This window comes from Pongo pygmaeus, chromosome X (genome assembly GCF_028885625.2).
Source record: "Pongo pygmaeus isolate AG05252 chromosome X, NHGRI_mPonPyg2-v2.0_pri, whole genome shotgun sequence".
Classification (NCBI taxonomy): Eukaryota; Metazoa; Chordata; class Mammalia; order Primates; family Hominidae; genus Pongo; species Pongo pygmaeus.
The window spans coordinates 127,950,014-127,977,752 of record NC_072396.2 but is presented as its reverse complement, the minus strand read 5'-3'; the positions used below and the strand labels follow the sequence as shown (position 1 = coordinate 127,977,752).

Genomic DNA, 27,739 nt, shown 5'->3' with positions numbered 1-27,739 from the left:
ATCCATAAAGACAAAATGAGTGCATTCCATCTACTTTTTTTTTTTCAGTTAAGGAATGGGAGAGGTGTTTAGCTTTTACTTTTAACGGTTTATCAGTAATTATAAGATTTAGCATGATATTTGTGAGAAATTTTTTTGTCACTATTACTTGTATGTTAATATTAGGTCCTGCTCTGTCTAGTCTTTCTTTTTTGTGGAGGGGATCCTGAGTGGTAAGCCAACACTTTCAAAAGAGAATGGATGACAAAGAACAGGATGGACTGTTCTGATAGAGTGCCCTACGTTTTTCTCGTATTTCTATTTTTAAGTATTTCTCAACCATTTTATGGAGGACCGAAAAGCAAACATGAAAACTTTAATACAGTAAATCTTCAGTGAACTTTTGAAACCTACAGATGTGTAATTTTGAACTTGATTTTCAAAATAACTTTACAGGGGACTTTGATACTTATTTTATCTTTATAGTAGCCTTTTAAAGTAAGTGCAACAGCTGTTGTAAAAGTGTAACAGATAGGAAAGTTTTTACTCTCCCTACCCTTTAAGTAGAATTCCTGTAGCATTACTGTTTTCTTTTTATTTGCATTGAGGATTTGGAAGTAGTAGTTGACTTCTGTAGAAAAGATGAATGAGCACTAGAAAAATAGGGTAATCCAGATTTTCCTAAGGTAGAAATAGTTTTTTCTATTGTTTGCTAGGTGTTGTGCTATCTTAGGGAAGATTTTGCAGCATCTGGGTCTTGAGACCTGCCAGAGGAGTCATATTTTGTGCCTCACTAGTTGTATCTTAGGGGTGCTTATCCTCAGCTTCTTGGTTCTTTCTCTTTTTTTGGAGTTTATATATGACTAAGAAAGAGGGAGAAGGTGTCCCAATCCTTATCTCCTTCCTCTAGTGCTTTGTGTAGGAATCCAATTAAAACTATATTTACTATAATCACCCTTGTTCTTACCAACAAGTAAGTAGCTTTTAGTTTATTTTTTTAATTTTTTTTTTTTTGACGGAGTCTCGCTGTGTCGCCCAGGCTGGAGTGCAGTGGCGCAACCTTGGCTTACTGCAAGCTCCGCCTCCCAGGTTCACACCATTCTCCTGCCTCAGCCTCCCTAGTAGCTGGGACTACAGGCGCCCGCCACCACGCCCAGCTAATTTTTTGTAGTTTTAGTAGAGATGGGGTTTCACCGTGTTAGCCAGGATGGTCTCGATCTCCTGACCTCGTGATCCACCCGCCTCAGCCTCCCAAAGTGCTGGGATTACAGGCGTGAGCCACCGTGCCCAGCCTATTTTTTAAATTTTTGTTTATTTTTTTTTTTTTAAGAGACAGAGTCTCGCTATGCCCAGGCTGGTCTTGAACTCATGGGCTCAAGCGATCCTTCTGCCTTGGCCTCCCAAAGTATTGGGATTACAGGCATGAGCCACTGTGCCCAACTAAATAGCCTTTTGTTTAAATTTACCCTTTTCTTTGAAGTTAATCTAGTTCTGGCAGCTGATCTAGTTTCTTTGTTGTTTCTTCCAGTTGTCAATTTAACATCAAGATGGGTGGCCCCCTAGGGCTGTGGGACTCTTGCTTAACTGTGTGGCAGTGACCCATTTTTAAAAACCTTCCCATGGTGGTTCCTTAGTTCCTTTCTGTTCTTTCTTTCTTTTTTTTTTCTTTTTCTTTTTTTTAGATGGAGTCTCACTCTGTCACCCAGGCTGGAGTGCAGTGGCGCAATCCCAGCTCACTGCAACCTCTGCCTCCCGGGTTCAAGCAGTTCTCCTGCCTCAGCCTCCCGAGTAGCTGGGACTCCAGGAGCCTGCCAACACACCCAGCTAATTTTTGTATTTTTAGTAGAGATGGAGTTTCACCATGTTGGCCAGGTTGGTCTCAAACTCATGACCTCAGGTGATCCGCCCGCCTTGGCCTCCCAAAGTGCTGGGATTGCAGGCTTGAGCCACTGTGCCCAGCCCCTTTCTGTTCTTTCTAGGGTAGGCACCACACTTTCCTGAGTGTTTTTTGATCTAGCTTGAGAAGCTTGTCAGTACTGCTTTGCTATAAGTTTGTCTTTCCTTGTATCCTGTCATACTTAATTAAGATAGTATTCCTCACGTAAAAATTCTATGCTATGTTTTTTTTTTCTTTTACTTTATATCCTTTTTTGTTGACATCTGTTTCTTCTATTTCTTGTGAGTTTATACCTTTTTATTCCTTTGTTATTTTGGGAACATTTCAAAGAGGGATTTTTCTTGAAGGTGTGCTTTTATCTTACTAGAAAATGTACACTACTTACTTTTCTTGAACTTTACTCTCAGAGAACAGGCTATGATCCTATTTCTGAAGAACAGTGTAACAAACACAACTGCAAGCTCATGAGGTATATGGACAGACTATGAGTATAAACAATTTGATTTATTGGGCTAAACCTATATTTTAACCCACCGAGTAGCACTCAAATGTCACCTTCTTAGTGAAGCCTTCCCTGCCCACCTCTGTCAAAACTCCCTGCTATTCCCTGATTATTTTTCTTTTTTGCACATATCACCATATAATATGCTCTGTACCTCCTCCCCCTCCACCTGTGATGTAGGCTCTGTGAGGACTGGGGTTTTGTTTAGTACCTTATCCTTAATATTTGGTATGTAGGTGATAAATAAATACTGGGTAAAAAAGGAATGAATATTTCCTCTATTCTTGTATAATCTATACTGACTCTTAGCATTTTTTTCCTGACATGGAGAATTTTAGAAAGTTCATCTCCTTGTCTCAGTGTTTATTTATCTCTGACTACGTGATTTCCTCCTCCCCCAATTGTCTGAGAAATAAACTTTTATTTTTTTGAGACAGAGTCTCGCTTTGTTGCCCAGGCTAGAGTGCAGTGGTATCTTGGCTATCTGCAACCTCTGCCTCCCAGGTTCAAACGATTCTCGTGCCTCAGCCTCCCGAGTAGCTGGGATTACAGGCGTGCACCACCATGCCCAGCTATTTTGTGTGTGTGTGTGTTTTTAGTAGAGATGGGGTTTCACCAAGTTGGCTGGGCTGGTCTTGAACTCCTGGCCTCAAGTGATCCACCTGCCTCAGCCTCCCAAAGTGTTGGGATTACAGGCGTGAGCCCCTGCACCCGGCCTGAATGAAACTTTTCATTGATGTGAAAATAGAGGTTGAAACTTCAATTCCAATGAGTATTCTTTCAGTGTTGTTAGCATTTATTGGAGTCCCTCTTAGTGCAGACTTCATCCAGGCCTTGTCTCATCTGTCCAGAACACCTCACTGACCAGCATCCTATTTTTCATGGCCTCTTTGGATGGGTTTCTCTGTGTTTATTCCCATTGTTTTCTGTTTAGGAACAGTCTAGACAGGTAATACCTCCTTCATCAGCCAGTGTCAGAAACTGATACCTAGTTTGGGCAGTATACATTTTAGGTGCACATACTTTTAGGGTACTTGGTCTGACCGGGATAAATCCTTACTTATCATCCTTTAGTTAAAAGGCAGTTATTTGGCTGGATGCGGTGGCTCAAGCCTGTAATCCCAGCACTTTGGGTGGCCGAGGTGGGCAGATCACCTGAGGTCTGGAATTTGAGACCAGCCTGGCCAACATGGTGAAACCCTGTCTCTACTAAAAACACAAAAATTAGTTGGGCATGGTGGCATATGCCTGTAATCCCAGCTACTCTGAAGGCTTGGGCAGGAGAATCACTTGAACCTAGGAGGTGGAGGTTGCAGTGAGCCGAGATCGTGCCACTGCACTCCAGCCTGGGTGACAGAGTGAGACACTGTCTCCAAAAAAAAAAAAAAAAAAAAAGGCAGTTATTTGCTCCTAAAAGATTCTGGCACATCAAAATTTTTATATTCTGCCGGATAACTTGGGGCTATTTACTGCATGTGGAAGCAACGAAGCAGAACCATTATGCATCTGCATGGTGATTGTGATCTGACACTAAATTTGAACAACTTATTAAATACGAATGAATAGTGAACAGTAGACTATTGAGCTGCCAAGTCATAGACACCATACAAGTGGCCATAGCTTGAAGATGGCAAAAAAACATCTTTTAGAAATTAGAGGAAAGGATATCACAAGTGGACTCCTTTGTTTGCTGAACTAAACTGTAAGAACTCTACTCTTTTGGATGCCCTTCAAAAAAATCAGAGCATCATGCTATACACTTTAAATATATATAATAAAAACAAGTGGTTGCTAAGTGTTCTTTCCTTTCCTTTCTTCTAAATCAGTGGTCAGCAAGTGTTTTCTATAAAGGGTGAGATAGTAAATATTTTTCGGCTTTGTGGACCATGTGGTTTCTGTTGTAACTACTTAATTCTGCCATTGTAGTGTAAAAACAGCGTAAAAACAGCTATAGATAGTACATAAATAAATGTGACTGTGTGCCAATAAAATGTTATTTACAAAAACAGACAGCTGAATGGATTTAACCCACAAGCCATAGTTTGCTGATTCTTGCTCTAAATCAAAAGTTCTGCCTAACAACTAATCACGGAGCTAGCTTATTTGAGCGTAGCTTTAGAGAGTGAAAATGGTTCTTCCTGGTTTTGGATTTTAGTGCTCCAGGACCTTTTTGGCCTAGGCTCTAACCCCTTTACCTTTGCTCGCAGAACCAGAACTTTCTTCACCAAACCTCAAGACCTTCATTTGTTGCCTGGTGTCAAAGGGTATAGATTTGGCTAGGGAAGGGTAGAGTGAGAGTCTTTGCCTTTTCAGTCTCTCAAGTGACCAGAGTAACATTAAAAACAAAATAAATCCTTAAGCCAAATGATTTTTATTTTTGGATAGATTATGGGACATTTTACCCCTTTGACTACATGATTTTGAGTGTATTTAGTATTTTATCTTTGGTTCAATCTGAATATAGGGTCCATTCAGCTTAGACACATCTTATTGTGCCACCTTTCTCCTATTTCTTTGAAAGGGAAGTTGGCTGCCTTATTTACTTAAATTTTTACATTATTGAAGTTTCTTGGCTCTATGTTAGAAGTTTTCCCTTCATAGTAAGAAAAAGAAGACAGCAATTAGTGTTTCCAACTATAGGGGTTTTTTGTTGTTGTTATTTATTTTATTTTTATTTTGAGACAGGGTCTGGCTCTGTTGCCCAAGCTGGGTTGCAGTGGTACAGTCTTGGCTTACTGCAACATCTGCCTTTTGGACTCAAGCCATCCTCCCACCTCAGCCTCCCAAATAGCTGGTACTACAGGCACACAACACCATGCCCGTCTAATTTTTGTATTTTTTGTAGAGACGGGGTTTTGCCATGTTGCCCTGGTTGGTCTCGAACTCCTGAGCTCAAGCTATCCACCTGCCTTGACTTCCTAAATTGCTGGGATTACAGGTGTGAACCACCATGCCTGGCCTTGTTACTGTTTTTTAGATCATACTTTTATTTTGTTATTCATTGGTTCTTGCTTTGAGATGTGCAGTTTTTTTGCAAATAGTCTTTCTTAGAAATAGTCTAGCATAGATTTTTATTAGCTTACTTCTAAAGAAACTCTTTCTACATTGTAGATCATTTCATTTTGTTAAAAACATGATTTTCTTTGTCTCCTAAGGTCCATTCTCTCAGGAACATGATGATTGAGGCTATAATTCCGTTTTCTTGCCTGAAATTTATAGGCTGGACATCTCTCCTAGTTATGTCTGCAATATTATCTTGGTCTTTTATTTTCCTGTTAAGATCTCAATTTGGCCTAATTTCTACAACAGTCATTGTCAGTTTGATCATATTTCTTGCCCCTAGTTGGTGTCGCTGTAACATAACTGGTCATTTTTTCTGTCTTTGGGGAAACTCCAGTTGTTTTTTAGTGCATTTCTTCAAAGACGTATCATTCAAAAGGTGTGAACTCTCTTCAAGGGTAGCGTAACCATTTTATTAATCGCTATAATTTTTCAGCTTTATTCAGGCTTCATTGACATATAGTAGAATGCTTATATTTAAAGTGTACAATTTGACTTTTAATATATGTATACATCTGTGAAAATACCACAAACAAGATAATGCACATTCCTCCCACTACCCCTGAAATTTTCTCTTGCCTCTTTGTGTTTATTCCCCCTCCTCTCTTCTGTTTTCCCGGAGAATCACAAGCACCTGGCACATAGTGGGTAGTTATTTAATACTTATTTAAATGAAGGAGGGCATCTATGGCCATTGTAGATCTGCAGTTTCTTTATTTTTCCACTTATTCTCTTTAAATATGGCTTCTTGTTTGTTCCTCAAAAGGCATAAAGACATATGTGTGTGTGTTTGTGTGTTTGTGTATGTATGTATACGTAAAAATATATATATGTGTATATATATAAATTTCTGTGTGTATTAATGTAGCTGGTGGTAGAGGTAGGGAGCTAGGTCTGTGATCTCGCTAAAGATCACATGATTATCAATGCTTGGGCTGGACAAAGCTCTTCTAAGATGTTTGCATACAAGACTGCTTATATTCTACTACAGCTGCCATTAGGGAAACATTTTGGATATTCAAACTTACTGATTATTATTAGAGTCTCACTGTATATGAACTAGTTTAACTGTTACTTAAAATGCTAAGATTTTAAAAATAATTTTCAGCTGGGCATGGTGGCTCATGCTTGCAATCCCAGCACTTTGGAAGGGTAAGGCAGGAGGATCACTTGAGACTAGGAGTTTGAGACCAGCCTGGGCAACATAGTGAGACCCCATCTCTACAAAAAAGTTAGCCAGGCATGTTGGTTTGCATCTGTAGTCCTAGCCAATTGGGAGGCTGAGATGGGAAGATCACTTGAGCCCAGGAGTGTGAGGTTGCAGTGAGCTATGAATGCACCACTACACTCCAGCGTGGGCAACAGAGCGAGACCCTGTCTCTAAAAATAATAATAAATGAAAATAATTTTCTAAACCTTCAATTGGCTACCTTTTCTATCTTATGGATAAAATTAATTGGACTTACGGCACCTGAGATATGTAATAGAAAACTCATGAGCCAGTTTTTCTTTAATGAAAGATGCAAAGGTGATACCTGTTATAAATAAAAGTGCACATACCTCTTGTTTCAGATTACTGCCTTAAATTGCACCTAGAAGGAAAGTGGGTAGTTGACAGTAAAGGTCACTGATAGAATAGCCTTGATGGAGTAATGCTGTTAAAAAAAACATAATGCTAGTGGTTCACATTTCAGCGTACTGAAAATGTAAACTTAAAAGCAATGTGAATGAAGCACTTAAAAGATCTTAATCTAACATGTTGCTGTTCTATTCTTTATGAGTTTTGTGTATGTAGCCTAATGGGTAATTATAAGCCAGCCAGTTTGCCAAAAATTATATTCAGTGTCTCTTTTGTCTTCTGTGATAGAGTGTTAATTCATTTTTATTTAGTGATTTAATTTTTTATATTTAGTTAATGTAGGAGAAGTTACATGATTTGAGAATTTGCTAGATCTTACTTCCATAATCTATCAGTGTTACAGCAGTGTGAAGGCATTTTTCATCTTTGTTCAGGCTTCATTGACATACAGTAAAATGCACATATTTAAGGTGTGCAATTTGAGTTTTAACATATGTATACATCTGCGAAAACACCACAAACAAGACAGTGCACATTTCTCCCATTCCCCCTCAATTTTCTTCTTCTTGGCTCACTGCAACCTCTGCCTCCCGGGCTCAAGTAATCCTTCCGCCTCAGCCTCCTGAGTAGCTGGGACTACAGCCATGTGCCACCATGCCTGGCTAATTTTTTGTAGTGACAGGGTTTTGCCATGTTGCTCAGGCTGGTCTCAAACACCTGGACTCAAGTGATCTACCCACCTCGACCTTCCAAAATGCAGAGATTACAGGCATGAGCTGCCGCGCCTGGCCTGATCTGCTTTTTGTTACTGTAGATTAATTTGCTTTTTCTAGAATTTGTCTATAAATGGAATCATACAGTGTGTACTGTTTTTGACTGGCTTATTTCATTCAGCATAATTATTTTGTGATTCTTTCATACTGTTACCTGTATCAGTAGTTCTTCCCTTTTTATTGCTGAGTATGTCCACTGTACTTTTCCTTACTCCACTTATCCTATATGGCAAATTGCTTATCCATTTATATGTTGTTGGACATTTGAGGAGTATTGTATATTACAGATAAACCTGCCGTGAACATTTGTGTACAAATCTTTGTATTGACATAGTCATTTATTTCTCTTGGGTAAATACCTAGGCTGGGTCATATGGTAGGTGTAAGTTTAAATTTTAAAGAAACTTGCCAATTTTACAAAGTGGTTGTACCATTTTACACTGCCATCAGCAGCATTTAAGGATCTTAATTGCTATTTTCGAATCACTTTTATGTTCATAGGCCATACTTTTTGGAAGTACAGGGGGAGGTAAAAATATTTAGAAGTTTTCTTTCTAGAACTTCAGGGAAACGTCTTTTTGGAGAGTTTATGAAAATATGGAGCTTTTTTTGAGTAAGACATGATCACTGCTTTAGTCCTTCTTTTCCTTAGTATGAGAAGCGGAAGAAAATGTGTTCTTAAGTTTGGATCTCATAAAAAGAGGGAAAACTTGTATTTGGAGGATTTGGTTTTCTAAGTGATTGCTAAGGTAGTATGAAACGTGAAATGACGTTAGTTTTATAGCATTTAATATAAATAAGTGTGGAGTTAATATAAGTAACTGGAGATATCACCTTACCAAAGGGTTGGGACAGGAATAGGTTACATAGGAATTTTCTTGGAAAAATCCCCTAACTCATCCATAAGGTATAAGTGTTTAGATGTAACATATGTCCCTAAATTTATCACAGTTCTTTTTTCCTCCAGTGTTAGAAGAAATCAGTGTTTATTTGTTAGCCCAATGAAGTGGTTAGCTTGCATTTAGGGACTATGTTTAGTGAAATATACATATTTTAAAATACTGGAAGCTCATTCAACTTGATGAAAGGCATGTGGGAACTGACGTAAACCAAGAGCCTCCAACTCCCTTGGTATTCTTTGATCTATTAGGATAAATAGCATACCACTTTTCCCTTTAGAATGCTACTAAAAGCTATGGATATAAATCAGTGGTATATTTTATAGTTCTGTAGTATATGTAAGATAAAAAAAGATTTTAAAAATGATGGTCCACTTTTGTGAACCTGGACTTTTAACTGTTTATCAGCATTCCAAATACTTCTGCCTAAAACATTAAAAAAAATACCCTTTAGTTGCTTAATTTGTAAAATGCATTGTTTGATTTTCGTGTTTTTCCAAGAATTAATAATGTGGACCTGTTTCACTAGCCCGAGTAATCAAGAACTGATGAGGCAAAGTGTGGCATAGAGGAATGTGTATTTGACTGGTATCACTGGTCCTGGACTATACTGACCCAGCTCTGTCATTAACCCATTCTGTGATTCTGGGAAAGTCACATTCTCATCTGTAAAAATGTGTAGTGGATTTATTTCCCTCTGGGAGAGAGGAAGCAAATTTGTAGAGGAAGTTGTTTTTAAAAACATTTTTATCTTGCTATATGAGTTATTCCTGAAAATTAATGGCTTCACTAGAAATGATGTATAATCATTTTTAAATTTTTGTATGTCTCATCTGTTGCAGGATGCTTTAATCTGGATCCCAATAGAGTTTTGGATGTCATTTTAGAAGTGTTTGAATGCAGGCCAGAACACGATGACTTCTTTATATCTTTGTTAGAATCTTACATGAGTATGTGTGAACCGCAAACACTGTGTCATATTCTTGGGTTCAAATTCAAGTTTTACCAGGTAAAGAAAAACGTGTATGTATGTATATTTAGAGACTGATTTCTTAATCTTGTTTGTATAATTTAATTTGTTTTATTTGTAAATGATTGGTCTCAGGCGTTCTAGCAGAAGAGATAGATAAATGGATAGCTAACAATGCAATGTGATAAGTACTATATTGGTAGTATGAATGATGTGATGTGAAAGCCTAGAGGAAAGAATTATTAAGTTTTGCCTTGGAAGAGGTGGAGTCAGGGAAGACTTTATAGATGTGTCTTTTTTTAAACCTGGTCCTTGAAGGATGAATAGGAGTTCATTAAGGTTTTCTCTGCATAAGTAACAAACAATGTGAGAATCAAGATGTGGCAGTGTGAATATATATGAGATAGAAGGAATGGTTCATAATCTGATGTGGCTGGGTTGTAAGATGGGAAAAGAAGGGACAGGAAGTGAAATTGGGAAGGTATGTGTACTTTAGATTGTCACAGGCTTTGAATACTGTGTTAAGAGTTAGAATCTTATTTTTATTTATTTATTTTTTATTTTGAGATGGGATCTCACCCAGACTAGTCTCAGACTCCTGGTCCGAAGTGATCCTCCCACCTCAGCCTCCCAAGTAGCTGGGACTACAGTCGTGTGCCACTGTGCTTGGATCAAGAATTTTATTTTATAAACAATGGCTATTGGAATTTTTTAGGGACATGAATAAATATTCAAGGCACATCTTATATCATTCGCTTAAGCCACTAAAATAGCAGTCAAGCTAATCTGTGTCTCTGATTATTTCTACTTCAATCCATCTTTCATGTTATTGTTATTGTTGCTTTCTTAAAGAGACCTAACTGAGGCACTTCACTGGTCAAAAACCTTTACTTCTAGGATGAAATTCAAGCTTCCAAATGTGGCAGAAATGGCTCTTCACAATTTGGCACTGTTCTTTCCGGCCTTATCTTTATAGTTATTTTTTTCTTAAATCTAATATTCTAGTCATATTAAGTGACTAGCCATTTCTTGAACTTAGATATAGATATTGCTATGAACCTTTGTTCCTGTAGTTCCTTATAACTAAAAAACCATTCTTACCCAACCCTCTCACTTCTCCTTTCTTCATCTTGTGAACTCCTATTTATTCTTTAAGAGCAAATGCTGCTTGTTCTGTAAAGGCTTAGCTGACTCTTTACCAATGCAGAATTAGTCACTTCTTAATCTGTATTCTCATAAAACTTGACACATAACTTCTAACACCCATCAGGTTATCTTAGAATAAACTGTATCTATCTCCTTTGCCAGACTGTAAACCATATAGGGCAGGTGAATAAACTGTATCTATCTCCTTTGCCAGATTGTAAACCATATAGGGCAGGTTCTATGTTTTACTAATTCCTATGGATTAATTTATTGCCTAGCCTATAGTAAATGCTCACTAATTGTAAACGAGTGATCTATGTTTTAGGAAGACAATTCTCTTGATAGCATGGAGGATTTTAATGTAATAAGGCCTCCATTTACCTTTTGGTATAGCTCTGCTAATTTGTTTACTAGCCTGGGATAGTCAGCTAGTCAGAAAGCATTCATTGAATGTTTATGATTATGCTGTTTGCTAGGCACTGAAGTTACTCTGGTGTAGAGGAGTGTCTGTTTCTATACTCCTGGAGTGTGAGGTCAGGATAATAAGATAATTCCTTTTAGTATTCTTAAATGATATAGTACCTACTGCCTTTGCTCATCTTGTATTTTCTATGATCTGGGATGCTCCAGCAGACAGAAGAGAAAGCAGACGAGAGTTTAAAAGCATTTAGCTTTTCAATACCAAACAAGAGACATGGTAGGGTTTTTGGGCAGGAGCATGATACCTTTGTTCAAAAATGAGCAGTGGTGGCTGGGTGCAGTGGCTCATACCTGTAATCCCAGCACTTTGGGAAGCTGAGGCGGGCAGATCACCTGAGGTCAGGAGTTTGAGACCAGCCTGGCCAACATGGCGAAACCCTGCCTCTGCTAAAAATACAAAAAAAAAATTAGCCGGGCGTGGTGGTGGGCACCTGTAATCCCAGCTACTTGGGAGGCTGAGTCAGGAGAATCTCTTGAACCTGGGAGGCGGAGGTTGCTGTGAGCCGAGATCGTGCCACTGCACTCCAGCCTAGGCAATAAGAGTAAAACTTCGTCTCAGAAAGTCCACTCTTGGTATTGGGAAAGAGAGATTCAAGCATTCTATCAGATTTTAAGAGCCACCATGATTGCTCTGGGCTTGAGTACATGAAGCCAACTGCTTTAGTGACAGGTTGGCTGAAATTTAACTTGTGCATGATTAATTAAAATATAAATTAGGGCTTTGGAGACTGTGGGTTTGAGAGCATATGACAGTGAATAATGATGACCTACTGCATAACATCAAGTTAGTTGAATGTGAGTTTTAGAATTAAAATCTTTTTGTATGAAAACATTCCTTATAAATAATGTAACTTTTTTGAGCTGAATTAAAATATACCCGGGGGGGGGGGGGATAACAGTATTTGAATCATCTTTTTTTTTTTTTGTAGACAACGACCATTTTTCTTATATAAGAAATACTCAGCCAAGAAATACTTAATTTAGAAATAACTTGTTCTTGGAATGACTAACCCTCATATTGCTCTATGTAATACCATCCTTTTGTTTCTGTTGTTAGAACTGTCTTATGGGCCAGGCGTGGTAGCTCACGCCTGTAATTCCAACATTTTTGGAGGGCGAAGCAGGTGGATCACCTGAGGTTGGGAGTTTCAGAGCAGCCTGAACAATGTCGAAAAACCTCATCTCTACTAAAAATACAAAATTAGCCGGGCGTGGTGGTGCATGCCTGTAATCCCAGCTACTTGGGAGGCTGAGGCAGGAGAATTGTTTGAACCCAGGAGGTGGAGGTAGCGGTGAGCCGAAATCGTGCCATTGCACTCCAGCCTGGGCAACAAGAGCGAAACTCTGTCTCAAAAAAAAAAAAAAAAAAAAAAAAAAAGAGAAAATGTCTTGTCATTGTGAGAATCTGCAGTCTTAAGGGCCACTGAGGGTAGGGGAAGAAATGTCAGATATTTTTGAAAAGTTGTGGCCTTGAAGGTAAAGTAAGGAAAGCTATGAAAATCAGGAACTGCTTAGGTGATGTAATCTTGAGAGTTGACTCCCAAGCATATATGGTCAATCTGTGTATTGGTCCCTGGCCTAATTCCACCATACCCCTTTCCCATCACTACCTGAAAATGTTCACAATCCCTTTCCCCAACTCATATGTTGACCCGCTGGGTCTTATTTGGATTAATAGGCTTCTTTTTTTTTTCCCCTTAATGCTAGTATTATTCTATGATATCAACGACAGTGAGAGGTTGAGCATCCCAAATCCACAAAGCTCCGAAATCCAAAACTTTTTGAGCACTGAATGATGTTCAAAGGAGATGATTGGAGCATTTTGGGTTTTGGGTTTTCAGATTTGAGATGCTCAACCAGTATGCAAATATTCCAAAATCTGAAAAAAAAAAATTCCAAAATCTAAAATACTTCTGGTCCCAGGCATTTTAGATGAGGGATACTCAACTTGTACAGTAGAGGATTTGGGGACAGCATGAGAGACAGCACAAAGGACAGGAAGGGAGTACAAGAAAGTGTGAAGGTACCAGAAGACAAACTTGTCTGGAGTTGTCTTGTTACAGGAAAGGAAGAGGAGATGATAGATCTCATCCATATTGCCCTTTGATTTCTGGATTCAAAACACAGTAATAGTAGTAATGGTAGTACCATGGTTCAACCCTATTATACATACCCCAAATTCATTCATTTAAGAAATATAGATTGAGCATCTATATTTGTACAAGGTAGTGTACTAGGTACTGAGGCTATATCTGTAAACAGAAATTTACTTTTTTGATGTTTAGATTCTGAGTAAATTATATGTTAGAAAATAATTAATGAGATGGGGAAAAATACAGAGCAAGATAAGATCAGGAGTGGTAGGTTGCAATTTTAACTAGAATAGTGAGAATACTCATTGAAAAGGTGAGATTTAAGCAAAGACATGAAGGATATGAGGATGTAAACTGTATAGATGTCTGAGGAAAAGCTTCCAGGCCAAGGGAACAGTCAATGCAATGGCTCTAAGGTGTGAGCATGCCTGACGTGTTGAAGAACAGTGAGGAGGTCAGTGTGGATGTATCAGAGTGATTGAGTAGAACAGTAGGAGATGAGGTCAGAGATGTGGGGGATGAGATCACAGAGCCAGTGCAAGGTTTTTGATTTTGATACTGAGTGAAGTCAGTGGAGGGTTTTGAGTAGGGTAGTGATGTGATCTAACTTAGCTTTACATTTTGTTTCTCTCTCATTTTATTGTGAACATTTTCAAATGTAGAAAAGAGTGAATAGTATAATGAATACTTATAACCCCATTACTTACAATTAAGTTTATTAACATGTTGCCATATTAAAAATATTAATTTATGTTACAAATATCATGAAAGCTTCTTCCTAAATACTATAGTTTTACGGTTTTTAAAAGGAAGGGCATTTTCCTTTTTTTTTCTTTTTTTGAGATGGAGTTTCACTCCTGTTGCCCAGGCTGGAGCACATGGCGCAATCTTGGCTCATCGCAACCTCTGCCTCCTGGGTTTAAGCGATTCTCCTGCCTCAACCTCCTGAGTAGCTGGGATTACAGGTGCCTGCCACCACGCCTGTCTAATTTTGTATTTTTAATAGAGGTGGGGTTTCTCCACGTTGGTCAGGCTGGTCCCGAACTCCCGATCTCAGGTGATCCTCCAGGATCAATTTCATAACATAACTAGGTTACTGTCATATAATAAACCTGGACTGTATTCATATTTTCCAAATTGTCCCCAAAATGCATTTTACACCTGGTCTGTTCACATGATATCTAATCAAAGACCACATGTTGTATTTGATTGTCAAGATTCTTCGTCTCTTTTAATTTAGAATAGTTCCCCACCTTCTCCATTTTTTAATGGCGTTGACTTATTGATGAGACCATTCCTAGAAGACCTCATCTTTTGGATTTATCTAATTGCTTTTTCATCTTATTTGTTCTTTATTTCCTGTATTTGTTCTATACTTGGAGTTAGGTCTAAAGGCTTGATTATATTCAGGTAAAATATTTAATGGCAAAAATACTTTATAGATGATGTAACATCTAATGTTCGACTGTCTTTAAATGGTTCAGTAAGTTTGTGATAGTCTGATCCCTCAGTTATACAATGGCATCCCCTCACCCCCCCACCACCTTTCCCTTCAATAACAAATTATCTGCAGGTTGATACTTTGGCAGCCTGGGAATATCCAGTTTCTCATCAACTTTACATTAAATGGTTTAGAATCCATGGATGACCTTTGCTTGAGCCACCTTTCCCTTTAGGGGTTCCAAATTGATGATTTACTAATTTTATCATGCCCTATATATTTATTAGCTGTCATTCTTCTAATATAGAAGAGTTGTCCCTTACTAACTCAGGCTGTTTGCTTTCCTTGAAATACAGTTCCTACTGGAAAGGCAGGACAAATGATTAATATTTTCCCACTAATTACGAGCTATCAGAGTAAGGAGTTTCTTTAATAGCAACCTCCAATGGTGACGTGAGTTGGGTGTGTACGTGTGTGTCTGTGGTGAGAGAGAGAGAGAGAGAGAGAGAACACATGTGTGTGTATGGTTACTTAGATTTTCAATGGATCAGTCTGATTGTGTGTGGCAGTAGTGGATATTGATGAGATTCTGAATGTATTTGAAGGTAAACCAATAGTGTTTGCTGATGGATTGGATACAGGATGTGAGAAAGTAGAGTTAAGGACTATTCTGAAGTTTTTTGGACTGAGCAGTTAAAAAGATAGTGTTGTCACCAACTTAGGGAAAATTTCAGGTAGATTGGGTTTGGAGTGTTGGGAGGGAGAATTAGGAATTCACTTTGCGCATGTTAAGTTTGAGATGTCTCTTAGATATCCAAGTGTAGATAATCGATATACGGATCTGAAGGGGTGGGTTGCCCCTCCACACCTGTGGGTGTTTTTCGTTAGGTTGAACGAGAGACTTGGAAAAGAAAGAGACACAGAGACAAAGTACAGAGAAAGAAAAAAGGGGGCCCAGGGGACCGGCGTTCAGCATACGGAGGATCCATGCCGGCCTCTGAGTTCCCTTAGTATTTATTGATCATTATTGGGTGTTTCTCGGAGAGGGGGATGTGGCAGGATCATAGGATAATAGTGGAGAGAAGGTCAGCAGGTAAACACGTGAACAAAGGTCTGCATCATAAACAAGGTAAAGAATTAAGTGCTGTGCTTTCGATATGTATACACAAAAACATCTCAATGCCTTAAAGAGCAGTATTGCCGCCCGCGTGTCCCACCTCCAGCCCTAAGGCGGTTTTCCCCTATCTCAGTAGATGGAATATACGATCAAGTTTTACACCGAGGCATTCCATTGCCCAGGGACGAGCAGGAGACAGATGCCTTCCTCTTGTCTCAACTGCAATGGGGCGTTCCTTCCTCTTTTACTAATCCTCTTCAGCACAGACCCTTTACGGTGTCGGGCTGGGGGACGGTCAGGTCTTTCCCTTCCCACGAGGCCATATCTCAGGCTATCACATGGAGAGAAACCTTGGACAATACCTGGCTTTCCTAGGCAGGGGTCCCTGCAGCCTTCCGCAGTGTTTTGTGTCCCTGGGTACTTGAGATTAGGGAGTGGTGATGACTCTTAACAAGCATGCTGCCTTCAAGTATTTGTTTAACAAAGCACACCTTGCACAGCCCTTAATCCATTTAACCCTGAGTTGACACAGCACATGTTTCAGGGAGCACAGGGTTGGGGGTAGGGTTACAGATTAACAGCATCTCAAGGCAGAAGAATTTTTCTTAGTACAGAACAAAATGGAGTCTCCTATATCTACTTCTTTCTACACAGACACAGTAACAATCTGATCTCTCTTTCTTTTCCCCACATGGATCTGAGTGAATAATTGGATATATGGACCTGGTGTTCAAGAGAATAGACCAGGCCAGGAATAGAAATGTGGGCATCAAAAGCATGTAGATGCTATTTCAATATATGACATTGGATGAAATCACTAAGGGTTGTATACAGAGAGGCAAGAGAAGAGAACCAAGGACTAAGGCTTGGGGCACTTCAGTGTTAAGGGTCTAGGAGAAGACGAGGAACCAGCAAATAAGGTAGATGAGGAACAACATTGTAAAGTAGGAGGAAAACAGAATGTGGCATTTTGGAAGCTAAATAGAGGAAGGAATGATTAACTATCAAATGCCTCTGATAGGTCATTTAAGGACTGAAAATTAACCATTGGAGGGAGGTCAAAACTAGCAGTTTTGGTGGAATTGGGTGATATTAAGAGATAATGGGAAGAGTAGAATTGGAGACAGTGACAATTGACAACTTTATCAGGCAGTTGCTACAAAGGGGTGCAGACCAAATGGGATGGTAGATGGCAAGGGAAGTGGGCTCGAGATTTTTTTAAGATGGGAGAGAGAACGCATTTGTATTCTGATGGGTATGACTGAGTGGAAAGGGGAGAGCTGGTGTTACAGGGGAGAGAGGTGAGAATTATTTGGAGCGGTGTTCTTGAGGATAGAGAAAATGGAGTTTGGTGCTTAAATGGGTGGATTAACTTGATATAGGGGGATAGAGAGTTTATCATAACAGGTATAAAGGCAATATATGTAGATATAGTTGGGTAGGTGTGATTGGGAGTTTGTAGAAGTCCAGTTGATCTAATTTTCTTACTGAAGTAGAAAGCAAGGACATCAGCTGAGAGGATGAGAGAGGAGGTATTGGAGGTTAGGAGAGAAGGTAGGGAAGTACAGTTATGTGCTGCACAATGATGTTTCGGTCAACAGTGGACCACATATATGACAGTGGTTGCATAAGATTATAATGAAACAGGAACACGTAGCTGAAGAAGAGGCCCAAGAAAAGGAAACTACAGGAGAAGAACCCCCAAGAAAATTCACAGTAAAGGGTTTAGCAGAAGCTTTTCAGCAAGCTCCTTAAAAAGTTTGAAAACGTGGGCCAGGCACGGTAGCTCACGCCTGTAATACTAGCACTTTGGGAAGCCGAGGCGGGTGGATCACTTGAGGTCAGGAGTTTGAGATCAGCCTGGCCAACATGGAGAAACCTTGTCTCTACCCAAAAATGGAAAAATTAGCTGGGCTTGGTGGTGCACACCTGTAATCCCGGCTACTAGGGTGGCTGAGGCAGGAGAATCACTTGAACGCGAGAGGTGGAGATTGCAGTGAGCCAAGATCTTGCCACTGCACTGCAGCCTGGGCGACAGAGCAAGACTCCATCTCAAAAAAAAAAAAAAAAAAAGTTTGAAAACATGGACCCCAATGCTGACCAAGGTTTTTATTAATAGAGAGGAATGTACATGGCGCATTATCTGCTTACAAGCAAATCTGTGATGAAACAAAGAAACCAGGCAAACCATCGTGGCATGGACATATTTCTGAAAAGAGTGACACCTCCTCAAGAAGAGCCTCAGGTCCTTCAGGAGGTATTCCAGAAGAAGACATTGTCATCATAGATGAGATGACCGCTTCATGAGTGTTATTGCCCCTAAACATCTTCTAGTGGGACAAGATGTGGAGATGGAAGACAGTGATACTGATGATTCTGATCCTGTGTAGGCCTAGGCTCATGTGTGTGTTTGTGTCTTAGTTTTTAACAAAAATGTTTAAAAAGCTTAAAAACAAATCTTTTTTTTTTTTTTTTTTTTTGAGACGGAGTTTTGTTCTCCTTGCCCATGCTGGAGTGCAGTGGCGCAATCTTGGCCTCACTGCAGCCTCTGCCTCCTGGGTTCAAGCCATTCTCCTGCCTCAGCCTCCCAAGTAGCCGGGATTACAGGCGCCTGGCACTAAGCCTGGCTAATTTTTTGTATTTTTAGTAGAGATGGGGTTTCACCATATTGGCCAGGCTGGTCTTGAACTCCTGACCTCAGGTGATCTGCCTGCCTCGGCCTCCCAAAGTGCTGGGATTACAGGCGTGAGCCACTGCACCTGTCCAACAAATCTTAAAAGTACAAAAAAGCTTATAGAATAAGGATATAAAGAAAACATTTTTGTACAGCTGTACAATGTGTGTTTTAAGCTAAGCGTTATTACAAAAAAGTCAAAAAGTTAAATATTAAAAAGCTTGTAAGAAAGTTACAGTAAGCTAAGCTTAATTTATTTTAATTTATTGAAGAAAGAAATATTAAAAAAATTTAATGTAACCTAAGTATATAGTGTTTATAAAATATATAGTAGTGTACAGTAATGTCTTAGACCTTCCTATTCACTTACTAATTTACCCAGAGCAACTTCTGATCCTGCACACTCCATTCTTGGTGGGTATCCTACACAGGTGTACCATTTTAAATATTTTATACTGTAATTTTTTTGTTCCTTTTCTATGTTTAGAGAGGTTTAGATACACAAACACTTATCATTGTGTTACAGTTGCCTATAGTATTCAATATAGTAACTTACTGTACAGGTTTGTAGCCTAGGAGCTGTAGAGTATTCCATATAGCCTACATGTGTGGTAGGTTATGTACCATATAGGCTTGTGTAAGTATGCTCTAAAGATGTATTGAATGTATCTCCGTTGTTAAGTGATACGTGATATAGTTGAGTGAATGGCTAAGACAAATGGAGCATGATTGTCCAGCAGCATTAAGGGCCCATTTGAGGACAGATACATGAAATTGGCATTATGGAAGGATTGTCATTAGTGGTAATAATAAGATTTAGGATATGGAGTAAGTGGTTAAGATAGGGTATAGAAGATCTTTGGAAGAGAAAGGGTTCGGGAGAACCAAGAGGCTACGTGGTAGAAGGCTCACTTACATGTATATGAAAATCTCCAAAAGTTAAGAATTGTAGTCAGAGAGAATGACAGAGGTTAATATTGTTGCAAAATGAAGAGCAGTTGACTCAAGGATCCATAAATGGCATCAATAGGACATCACTGAAAGTGGCATAGTAGGGAACTCCAGAGCTCTGTCTCGCCACAAAAACAACATAATGAAGTGGAAAAAACTATCAGTCAACTTGGCTGCTGCCTTATTCTTCCCCAGTCCTTTCCCTGGTTGGTGTAAGTTTTTTTTTTTTACTATATTCTAGAGCTCTACAAAGTTAATTGAGAGTGCTGTGGCGTTTTAAATTGCCTGCCTACTAGTCCCCACACCCAAATCAGTGGTGGCCATGGTGATAGAAGCCCACACTCCTGGTGCAGGTTGCTAATGCTAGAGGGAGCAAAGAATTGTGTTTTTGGGTTTTAATCTGGCTGCCTGCTCCCTGAAGGACTCACATAGGGGCCTACTTTTGTTATCTTTTGACTGGGAGTATTCTCAGGGCTGGTATGGCTTTTGCCAAAAGCACTTAAATGCACAATTATTGTCTGTAATGGCCTGGAGCAAGGGACAACAGCTGAGACAAGCAGTAGTGAGACCGAAAAGCCTGAGAAGGAAGACATTAGAAAAAGAGATACATGGGGAAAAAGAGCTTTTTAAAAAGCTGTCATATATACCATAAGAAGGTCATGCTTAAGCTCAGAGCTGGGCACATGCCCAGAAAAGGCCAACAGAGACCCTAAGCTTTCTCTTCTGGGTCTGAGTAGGCAGGAAGTGAAGACCGAGGCAGAGCTGTGAATGGTCTGGCCAGACTTTGAGGAGTGTCCTAATGCACTTTCTTTTCCCATTTATTTTTGCTCCAGGTCTTTAAAAAAACTGTGAATATACTAGTTGGTCACTAAGCTAACAGAACATAGATTCAAGTGGCCACACGTGATGAAGAATACAAACTTTACAAAAAAAGTTTATAAAAGTCACTAAACACACACACAACAATAAATCCACAATAAGCAGCATCAACCAACCTCTGGGTATTTGGGGGTGGAGAAGAATCTGATCTCCATAGTTGCTACATAATATTAAATATGTCCAGTTTTTTTTTTTTTTTTTTTGAGACAGAGTCTCCCTCTGTCACCCAGGCTGAAGTGCAGTGGCACAATCTCGGCTCACTGCAACCTCTGTCTCCAGGGTTCAAGTGATTCTCCTGCCTCAACCTCCTGAGTACAGCTGGGACTACAGGTGCGCACCACCATGCCTGACTAATTTTTGTCTTTCTAGTAAAGACAGGGTTTCACCATGTTGGCCAGGCTGGTTTCAAACTCCTGACCTCAGTTGGTCTGCCTGCCTCGGCCTCCCAAAGTGCTGGGATTACAGGTATGAGTCACTGTGCCCAGCCTAGATAAGGAATTGAAATCAATAGTCCTAAAATGCTTTATGAGCTAAAGGAAACCAGGAGTGTGCTGTCTCACCAAATAAATAGAGAACATCCATAAAGAGAGAAAAATTATGAAAAGGAACCAAACAAATTCTGGAGTTGAAAAGTACAATAACTGAAATAAAAAATTCACTGTAGAGGTTCAACAGTAGAATTGAGCAGGCAGAAGCAGCCAAGCCAAAGAAAGAACACTGGTTAAAGTAACTCTAGGTAAAATATAAAAGCCAGTACTATTACATTTGTGGTTTGTAAGTCCTCTTTTTTTCCTATATGACTTAAAAGACAAATACATAATAATTATGAACTTTAAAAAAATAATTTCAACTTTTATTTTAGACTCGGGATACATGTGCAGGTTTGTTACCTGAGTATATTGTGTGTTACTGAGGTTTGGGGTACAATTCATCCCATCACCCAGGTTATAAATCTGTCAAATGGCACACTATAAAAATGTAATTTGTGACTAACAATAGATGGAGAGGGGCAGAGATGTATAGGTGCAGAGGTTTTGTACACTATTGAAGTGAAGTTGGTATTAATTCAAACTAGGTTGTTTTAAGTTTAAAATGTTAATTATTATACCCAAAGGAACCACTAAGAAAATAATTAAAAACTAAACAGAAAAAAGAAGGGGATCAAAATGGTGCACACACACAAAATCAAACAAAAAAGACAGTGATAGAGGAAATGAGGAACAAAAATATGACAGAAAACAGCTAGCAAAATGATAGAAGTTCATCCTTATCTATAATTACTTTGAATGTAAATGGATTAAACTCACCAATTAAAAGGCAAGAGTTTGGCAGAATGTATAAAAAAATCATGATCCTTATACTGTATATAAGGAACTCACTTTAGATTTAGAGATACAAATAGCTTGAAACTGAAAGTATGGAAACATTCTGTGCAAGCATTATGCTGGAGAGACCTGGGGTGGCTATGCTAATATCAAAGTAGACTTTAAGACAATAAGTTTTTACAAGAGACAATGAAAAACATTATATAATGATAAAATGGATAACCCATTGAGAAGATATAACAGTTATAAACATACCTGTACCAAACAACAGAGCCCCAGAGTATTTGAAGTAAACATTGGCAGACTTGAAGGAAACATAGTTGTGTAATTATTGGACATTTCCATACCCTACTTTCATTAATGGTTAGAACAACTAACCATTACTTGACAAAAGATGAGTAAGAAAATAGAAGACTTGAACAACGTTATATATATAGAACATTACACCCAACAACAGAATCTACATTCTTCTCAATGCACATGGAACATTCTTTAGAATCATATATTAGGCCACAAAACAAGTCTCAGTTGAAATCATACGAAATATCATCTCTGACCACAACAGAATGAAACTAGATTGCAACAATAGTGAGGGAGTAGTGAGTGATATGAAATTCAAAGCTGGGTGGATAGAGGGAGAATAGTCTGGAAGCAATAATAACAAGCAAAAAGAAAACTGCCACATCACCTCCAGGCCTGGTAGTGTGAGGCGTCTGAGGAAAACAGCTACCAGTTAACTGGGTTACAATGGCAGTGCTGCTCTCAGGGTGAACCAGGCTCTGTGTGAGCACCATGGTGAAAAGAACCTTTAGATGAGAAGTTTGGATATAGGGAATTTTGCTGAGAATGGATCATGAATTCCATATGATTCCGTGGAAGTATTTCAAGGATGTGGAAAGGTATGATGGGACAGAACAGGGATTGTGCATAACAGTATGTGGATGAGAGTGTAGGGCATATTGTGGTGATTTATTTAAACAAGAATGAAGGGAGTAATGAATGTGAGCCTGGTACATTCAAGTCAGGTAGTGGAGGAGAGGTTGTCAATAAGTTAAATAAGCTTTTGTGAGTTTGTTTTGAAAGCCTGGCCACAATTCATTTTTATGGGAAAATGTTTTGCTACTAAATAACCATTTATAAACATTTATTTTTACATGTTTTTAAAATTATTTTGAGATGGAGTCTCCCTTTATCGCCCAGGCTGGAGTACAGTGGCGTGATCTCGGCTCACTGCAACCTCTGCCTCCCGGGCTGAGGTGATTCTCCTGCCTCAGCCTCCCAAGTAGCTGGTATTACAGGTGCCTGCCACCACGCCTGGCTAATTTTTGTATTTTTAGGAGAGATGGGGTTTCATTGTGTTGTCCAGCTTGTCTCGAACTCCTGACCTCAGGTGATCTGCCCACCGTGGCCTTGCAAAGTGTTGGGATTACAGGTGTGAGCCACTGTGCCTGGCCTGTAAGAAAATTAGAATTAGGAAACTATTGTTACATTGAAGACATCTCATCTGTTTTTAAAAAATAGAGTGAAACAATGCCTTCTATAAATGATACACATTACTTTGGTTAGCTTTGTATTTTATTTGCATAATATCATAATTGTGGGAGGAACCTCACATACAAAGGTCTCATTTTCAGTATTGACTATAAAAAGAACATAGTGTATTGTTACTGTTTGGTTTTTATTTTCATTTGGCCAGTTAGTTATTGCCAGTTACTCTCACTTCACTGTTCCATTCATCTGACCTCAGCAGTGTTAAAATTAGCTTTGAAAATTGATAGCATTCAAAGATTCTTATGTTTCTACGTAGGGTCCTCATGGCTGGCCTGGAATTGACTTTGCCATTCTGTACTTTAAAACATCGATTTATTCATCTGTAATATTTATGTACACCTGTTTTGTGGGGAACATCAGCTGACAGCCAGATATACTTAGCATAATACCCAAGAAATAAAATTAAAGGAAGAAAAATATAAAGCAAATGCTGATGGTTCTTCTGCACTTGACAGTTTGTCTATCTGTGTCTCCACTAAGAACTAACTTGAAAAAGCAAGTTAAGAAAACACACGTGTATCAGCCAGGCATGGTGGCTCATGCCTGTAATCTCATCACTTTGGGAGGCTGAGGTGGGAGGATCGCTAGAGCCCAGGAGTTCGAGATCAGCCTGGGCAACATAGTGAGACCCCATCTCTACTAAAAAAAAAAAAAAAGCCAGGTGTGGTGGCATATACCTGTAGTTCCAGCTACTCAGGAGGCTGAGGTGGGAGGATCGCTTGAGCCTGAGAGGTCAGGACTGCAGTGAGCCATGATCATGCCACTGCACTCCAGACTGGGTGACAGAGTGAGACCCTGTCTCAAAACCCCCCAAAACCAAAAAACACACAAAAAACAGAAAAGAAAACACACATATAAACAGAACTGCAGACTAAATCTTGTGCATTATAAAATCTCACTTACGCTATTCAGTTGTGAGATTTTATTTAAATGTTAACCTGCACTGTAAATTGTGTCCATTTTTGAAATTGCTTTCCTTGTGTTCTTCAGAAGATGTTCCAATGTGAAAAGGGATGTTGGCATAATAATCCTTGTATTGAATTCAGATGTTTGGTAAGATAAGGAAGAGCAGTGAAGCATTTTCTTGGCCTAGAGCATTTGATCTAATTGTTCTTAATTATTGGTAGGTGAAGGATATTGCTTTAATTGTCCTTTCTGCACTAAATGGAAACTTTTTTTTTATATTTCTAGGAACCAAATGGCGAGACACCATCATCTTTATACAGAGTTGCAGCAGTACTTCTACAATTTAATCTTATTGATTTAGATGATCTTTATGTACATGTAAGTCAAGTGGGCTGCTAAGAATACTTGGTTGTCTGTCCCAAGGGTAGGGAAGAGGAGTAGGTAGCCACATAGCACCCCCAGGATTGGGCTGGTTCTAGGTTCTCAAGTCTTACTCTTTGAAGCCACAATACATTGTTGATTTGTGTTTACTTTATAAAGTGAATAAGTTTAGTTATTTGGCAGTCTATGAAAATTAAATACCTTTTTGGTCACCTTTACGGAGTTTAAGTTTTGGTCACCTTTACGGAATTTAAGTTTGGATATGAAGTTCAAGTTCTTAACTGTCATCAAGGCATAGCTCATGGGGAGAGAGGCCAAGTTCTAACCAATGTGGTTTTTTAAGCCTTTTTATTATCTACAAATGATGGGAAATATAAAGTTACCTATATACTGCTTCTTTCTCTCTAAAATGTTAATTTTAGGCATTCAGGATGAATGGGGAACTTCATTAGTGTATTTTTATATTTAGTATATTTTAAAAATATTTTTCTTGTGTTATTCGTGTGTACTAAATGACTATTATGCTTTTATTGCTGGACCCAGGATGTAGAAGAGTTCATGATTGTGGCAGATGACCTCTAGTTTAACAAAAATTTAGTCATCAGTTTGAAAATCTAGGCTAATAGTATATAAATTCCTCTTCTATTAGGTTTTGCATTAGGATATCTGTTAATTTAAAACAAGTATGTCCAAAGGTGATATCATCTTCACTGCCTTTGAAATCACTTTATTAACATCATTGCCTATTTTTGTATACTGTGGCTACAGAGTTGAGTAAAACTTGGTCTTTACCTTGGAAGCAGTCATAGTCTAGGAAGGGAGAAAAAAATTTTGCATTATTTAATAGGTACTCTATTGGAGATATTCGCAAAGCTCAGAATAGATAGTGACCATATCTGTCTTGGGGGATTTTGGAAGACTTTCCCAAACTAGTGATGTTGAACTGGGATCTTGATAGACAAGTAGGATCATCTAGGCTGAAATGGTAGAAAATTTTGTAGGTAGAATTAACTGAGTATAAAGGCAGGAGTTGTTGTTGTTGTTGTTTTGAGACAGAGTCTCACTGTTACCCAGGCTGGAATGCAGTGGCGTTATCTCGGCTCACTGCAGCCTCTGCCTCCTGGGTTCAAGTGATTCTCCTGCCTCAGCCTCCCAAGTAGCTGGGATTACAGGCGCACACCACCAAGCCCAAGTAATTTTTGTATTTTTAGTGGAGATGGGGTTTCACCATGTTGGCCAGGCTGGTCTTGAACTCCTGACCTCAGGTGATACGCCCACCTCAGCCTCCCAAAGTGCTGGGATTACAGGTGTGAGCCACCGTGCCCAGCCAAGGCAGGAGATTTGAAAGGGCTTTTTTATCCCCTTAGGGGACTGTCAGGAAGCTCAGAGTGGTTGGAGCCTAGGGTGGTATATAGGGGGAATGAGGATGGAATAGAGAAAGCTAAACTGTTAACGGCTTAAGTGACATAGTAAGGAATCTGGATTTTTCTCTTGGGAGTGGAGAGCCATATTAGTATTTAAAGGAGACATGTGATGTAGAAACTGAGAATATGGAAAATTGGACAGAAAAGGGAAAATTCAAAAACATAGGTATGACTTTAGAGGGAAGTATAGACCGGCATATGTGGAAAGTACAAATTGATGATAGATTTATTATTCATTATGATTGCATTTAGCAGTAAATGTAAGCAGACTAAGTGGTCCTGTTAATATGACAAAGATTGTCAAGTGGAATTAAAAATGAGTTGATTATTTATATGAGAAACAGCTTAAACTTAAGGATAATGAAATGTTGATATGTAAAAGGATGAGAAAATATATCAGTAAACTTACTGTTGGACAAAATAGACTTTTTGGCAGAAGGAGATAAAGAGGGCCACTTCATAATAACAAGATTGTGCTCACTAGGAAGATAAAACAGTTCTAACTTTACATGTATCTAGTGATATATTCTCAAAATACACAGAAATAAAAGTTGAGAGAACTATAAGAAGAAACAGTTTGCCCATCAGAGGGAGTTGTAATTGTCTGGGTAAAAAGATAAGGACCTATGGCCGGGCGCGGTGGCTCACACTTCTAATCCCAACACTTTGGGAGGCCAAGGCGGGCAGATCATCTGAGGTCAGGAGTTCGAGACCAGCTTGACCAACATGCTGAAATCCCACCTCTACTAAAAGTACAAAATCACCCGGGGGTGGTGGCGCACGCCTGTAATCCCAGCTACTTGAGAGGCTGAGGCAGAATTGCTTGAAGCCGGGAGGCGGAGATTGCGGTGGGCCGAGATTGTGCCATTTCACTCCAGCCTGGGCAACGAGAGCAAAACTGTCTCAAAAAAAAAATAAGTAAAAAAATAAAACAAGAGGACCTGTGCCAGGTGTATAAGTACAGCAATAAAAATGTGTTTAATTGCCGGGGGAGAACATACAGAATGAGAAAAAGTCTTGCTTACTTCCTTGCACCGGTCCATAGTGACTTTTCTCTCTCCCTCCCTCCTTTTTTTTTTTTGATAAATGGAATGAAATCTATAATGTTTAATATTTCATTATTATTTTCATTTACTGTTTACATTAAACCTAGTTAATGGAATAGATTATGCATTTCTAGGGGACAGGAACACTTCTTTTATAGCTTATCATAGTGACTAGCAGAAACTACTAAGTAATTTGTTGCCTGAAGTTTTCTTTGTGTTAGGGTTATTTTATAAATGTCTTCATTAATCATCTTCCACTCATACAAGGTGACTGTACTTGAGATACTTGAGCCTTTTTCATAATGGAAGGTCGACTATGCACATAGTACTTTTTCTTTTGCAATAAACTAGTAACTAGCTTGTGACTTAAATAAGCTCCTAGAAAAAGTGAGATGTCAAGTTACTAATAATTTTTCTACTTGAAATTTTTTATTTAGGTGATTTAAATTTATCCCTTTGTGTTATTCAGTAGCTCACCTTTCCCAAATTGGATCCATATTGCAATGCTTTATTTAATTTGGAGTTTAGCCTTTAGTGGGGAAATTTGTAATGTTTTTAATGGAACTGCTATATATTTTCTTCGGTAAACTAATACATTCAATGGAAAACATCACTGTTGTGGTATTATATTACTTTAGGGACTCTATCAGACAGAAGATGTGAAAC

General features: G+C 38.9%; 1 protein-coding gene across 22 annotated transcripts in view; it reads left to right on the top strand.

Moving 5' to 3' along the window:
* The window catches only part of THOC2 (THO complex subunit 2), a 133,117-nt gene that overhangs the window by 37,132 nt on the left and 68,246 nt on the right, over positions 1-27,739 (top strand). For all 22 annotated transcript variants that reach the window (XR_008497054.2, XR_010125427.1, XM_054471124.2 and 19 more), the window contains exons 8-9: positions 9,532-9,698; positions 24,508-24,600. Coding sequence is in view for 20 of the 22 variants with exons in the window: in XM_054471124.2 (XP_054327099.1) it covers positions 9,532-9,698; positions 24,508-24,600 (260 nt within the window). In the remaining 2 variants the exon portion in view is untranslated. The remainder of the gene's footprint in view (positions 1-9,531; positions 9,699-24,507; positions 24,601-27,739) is intronic.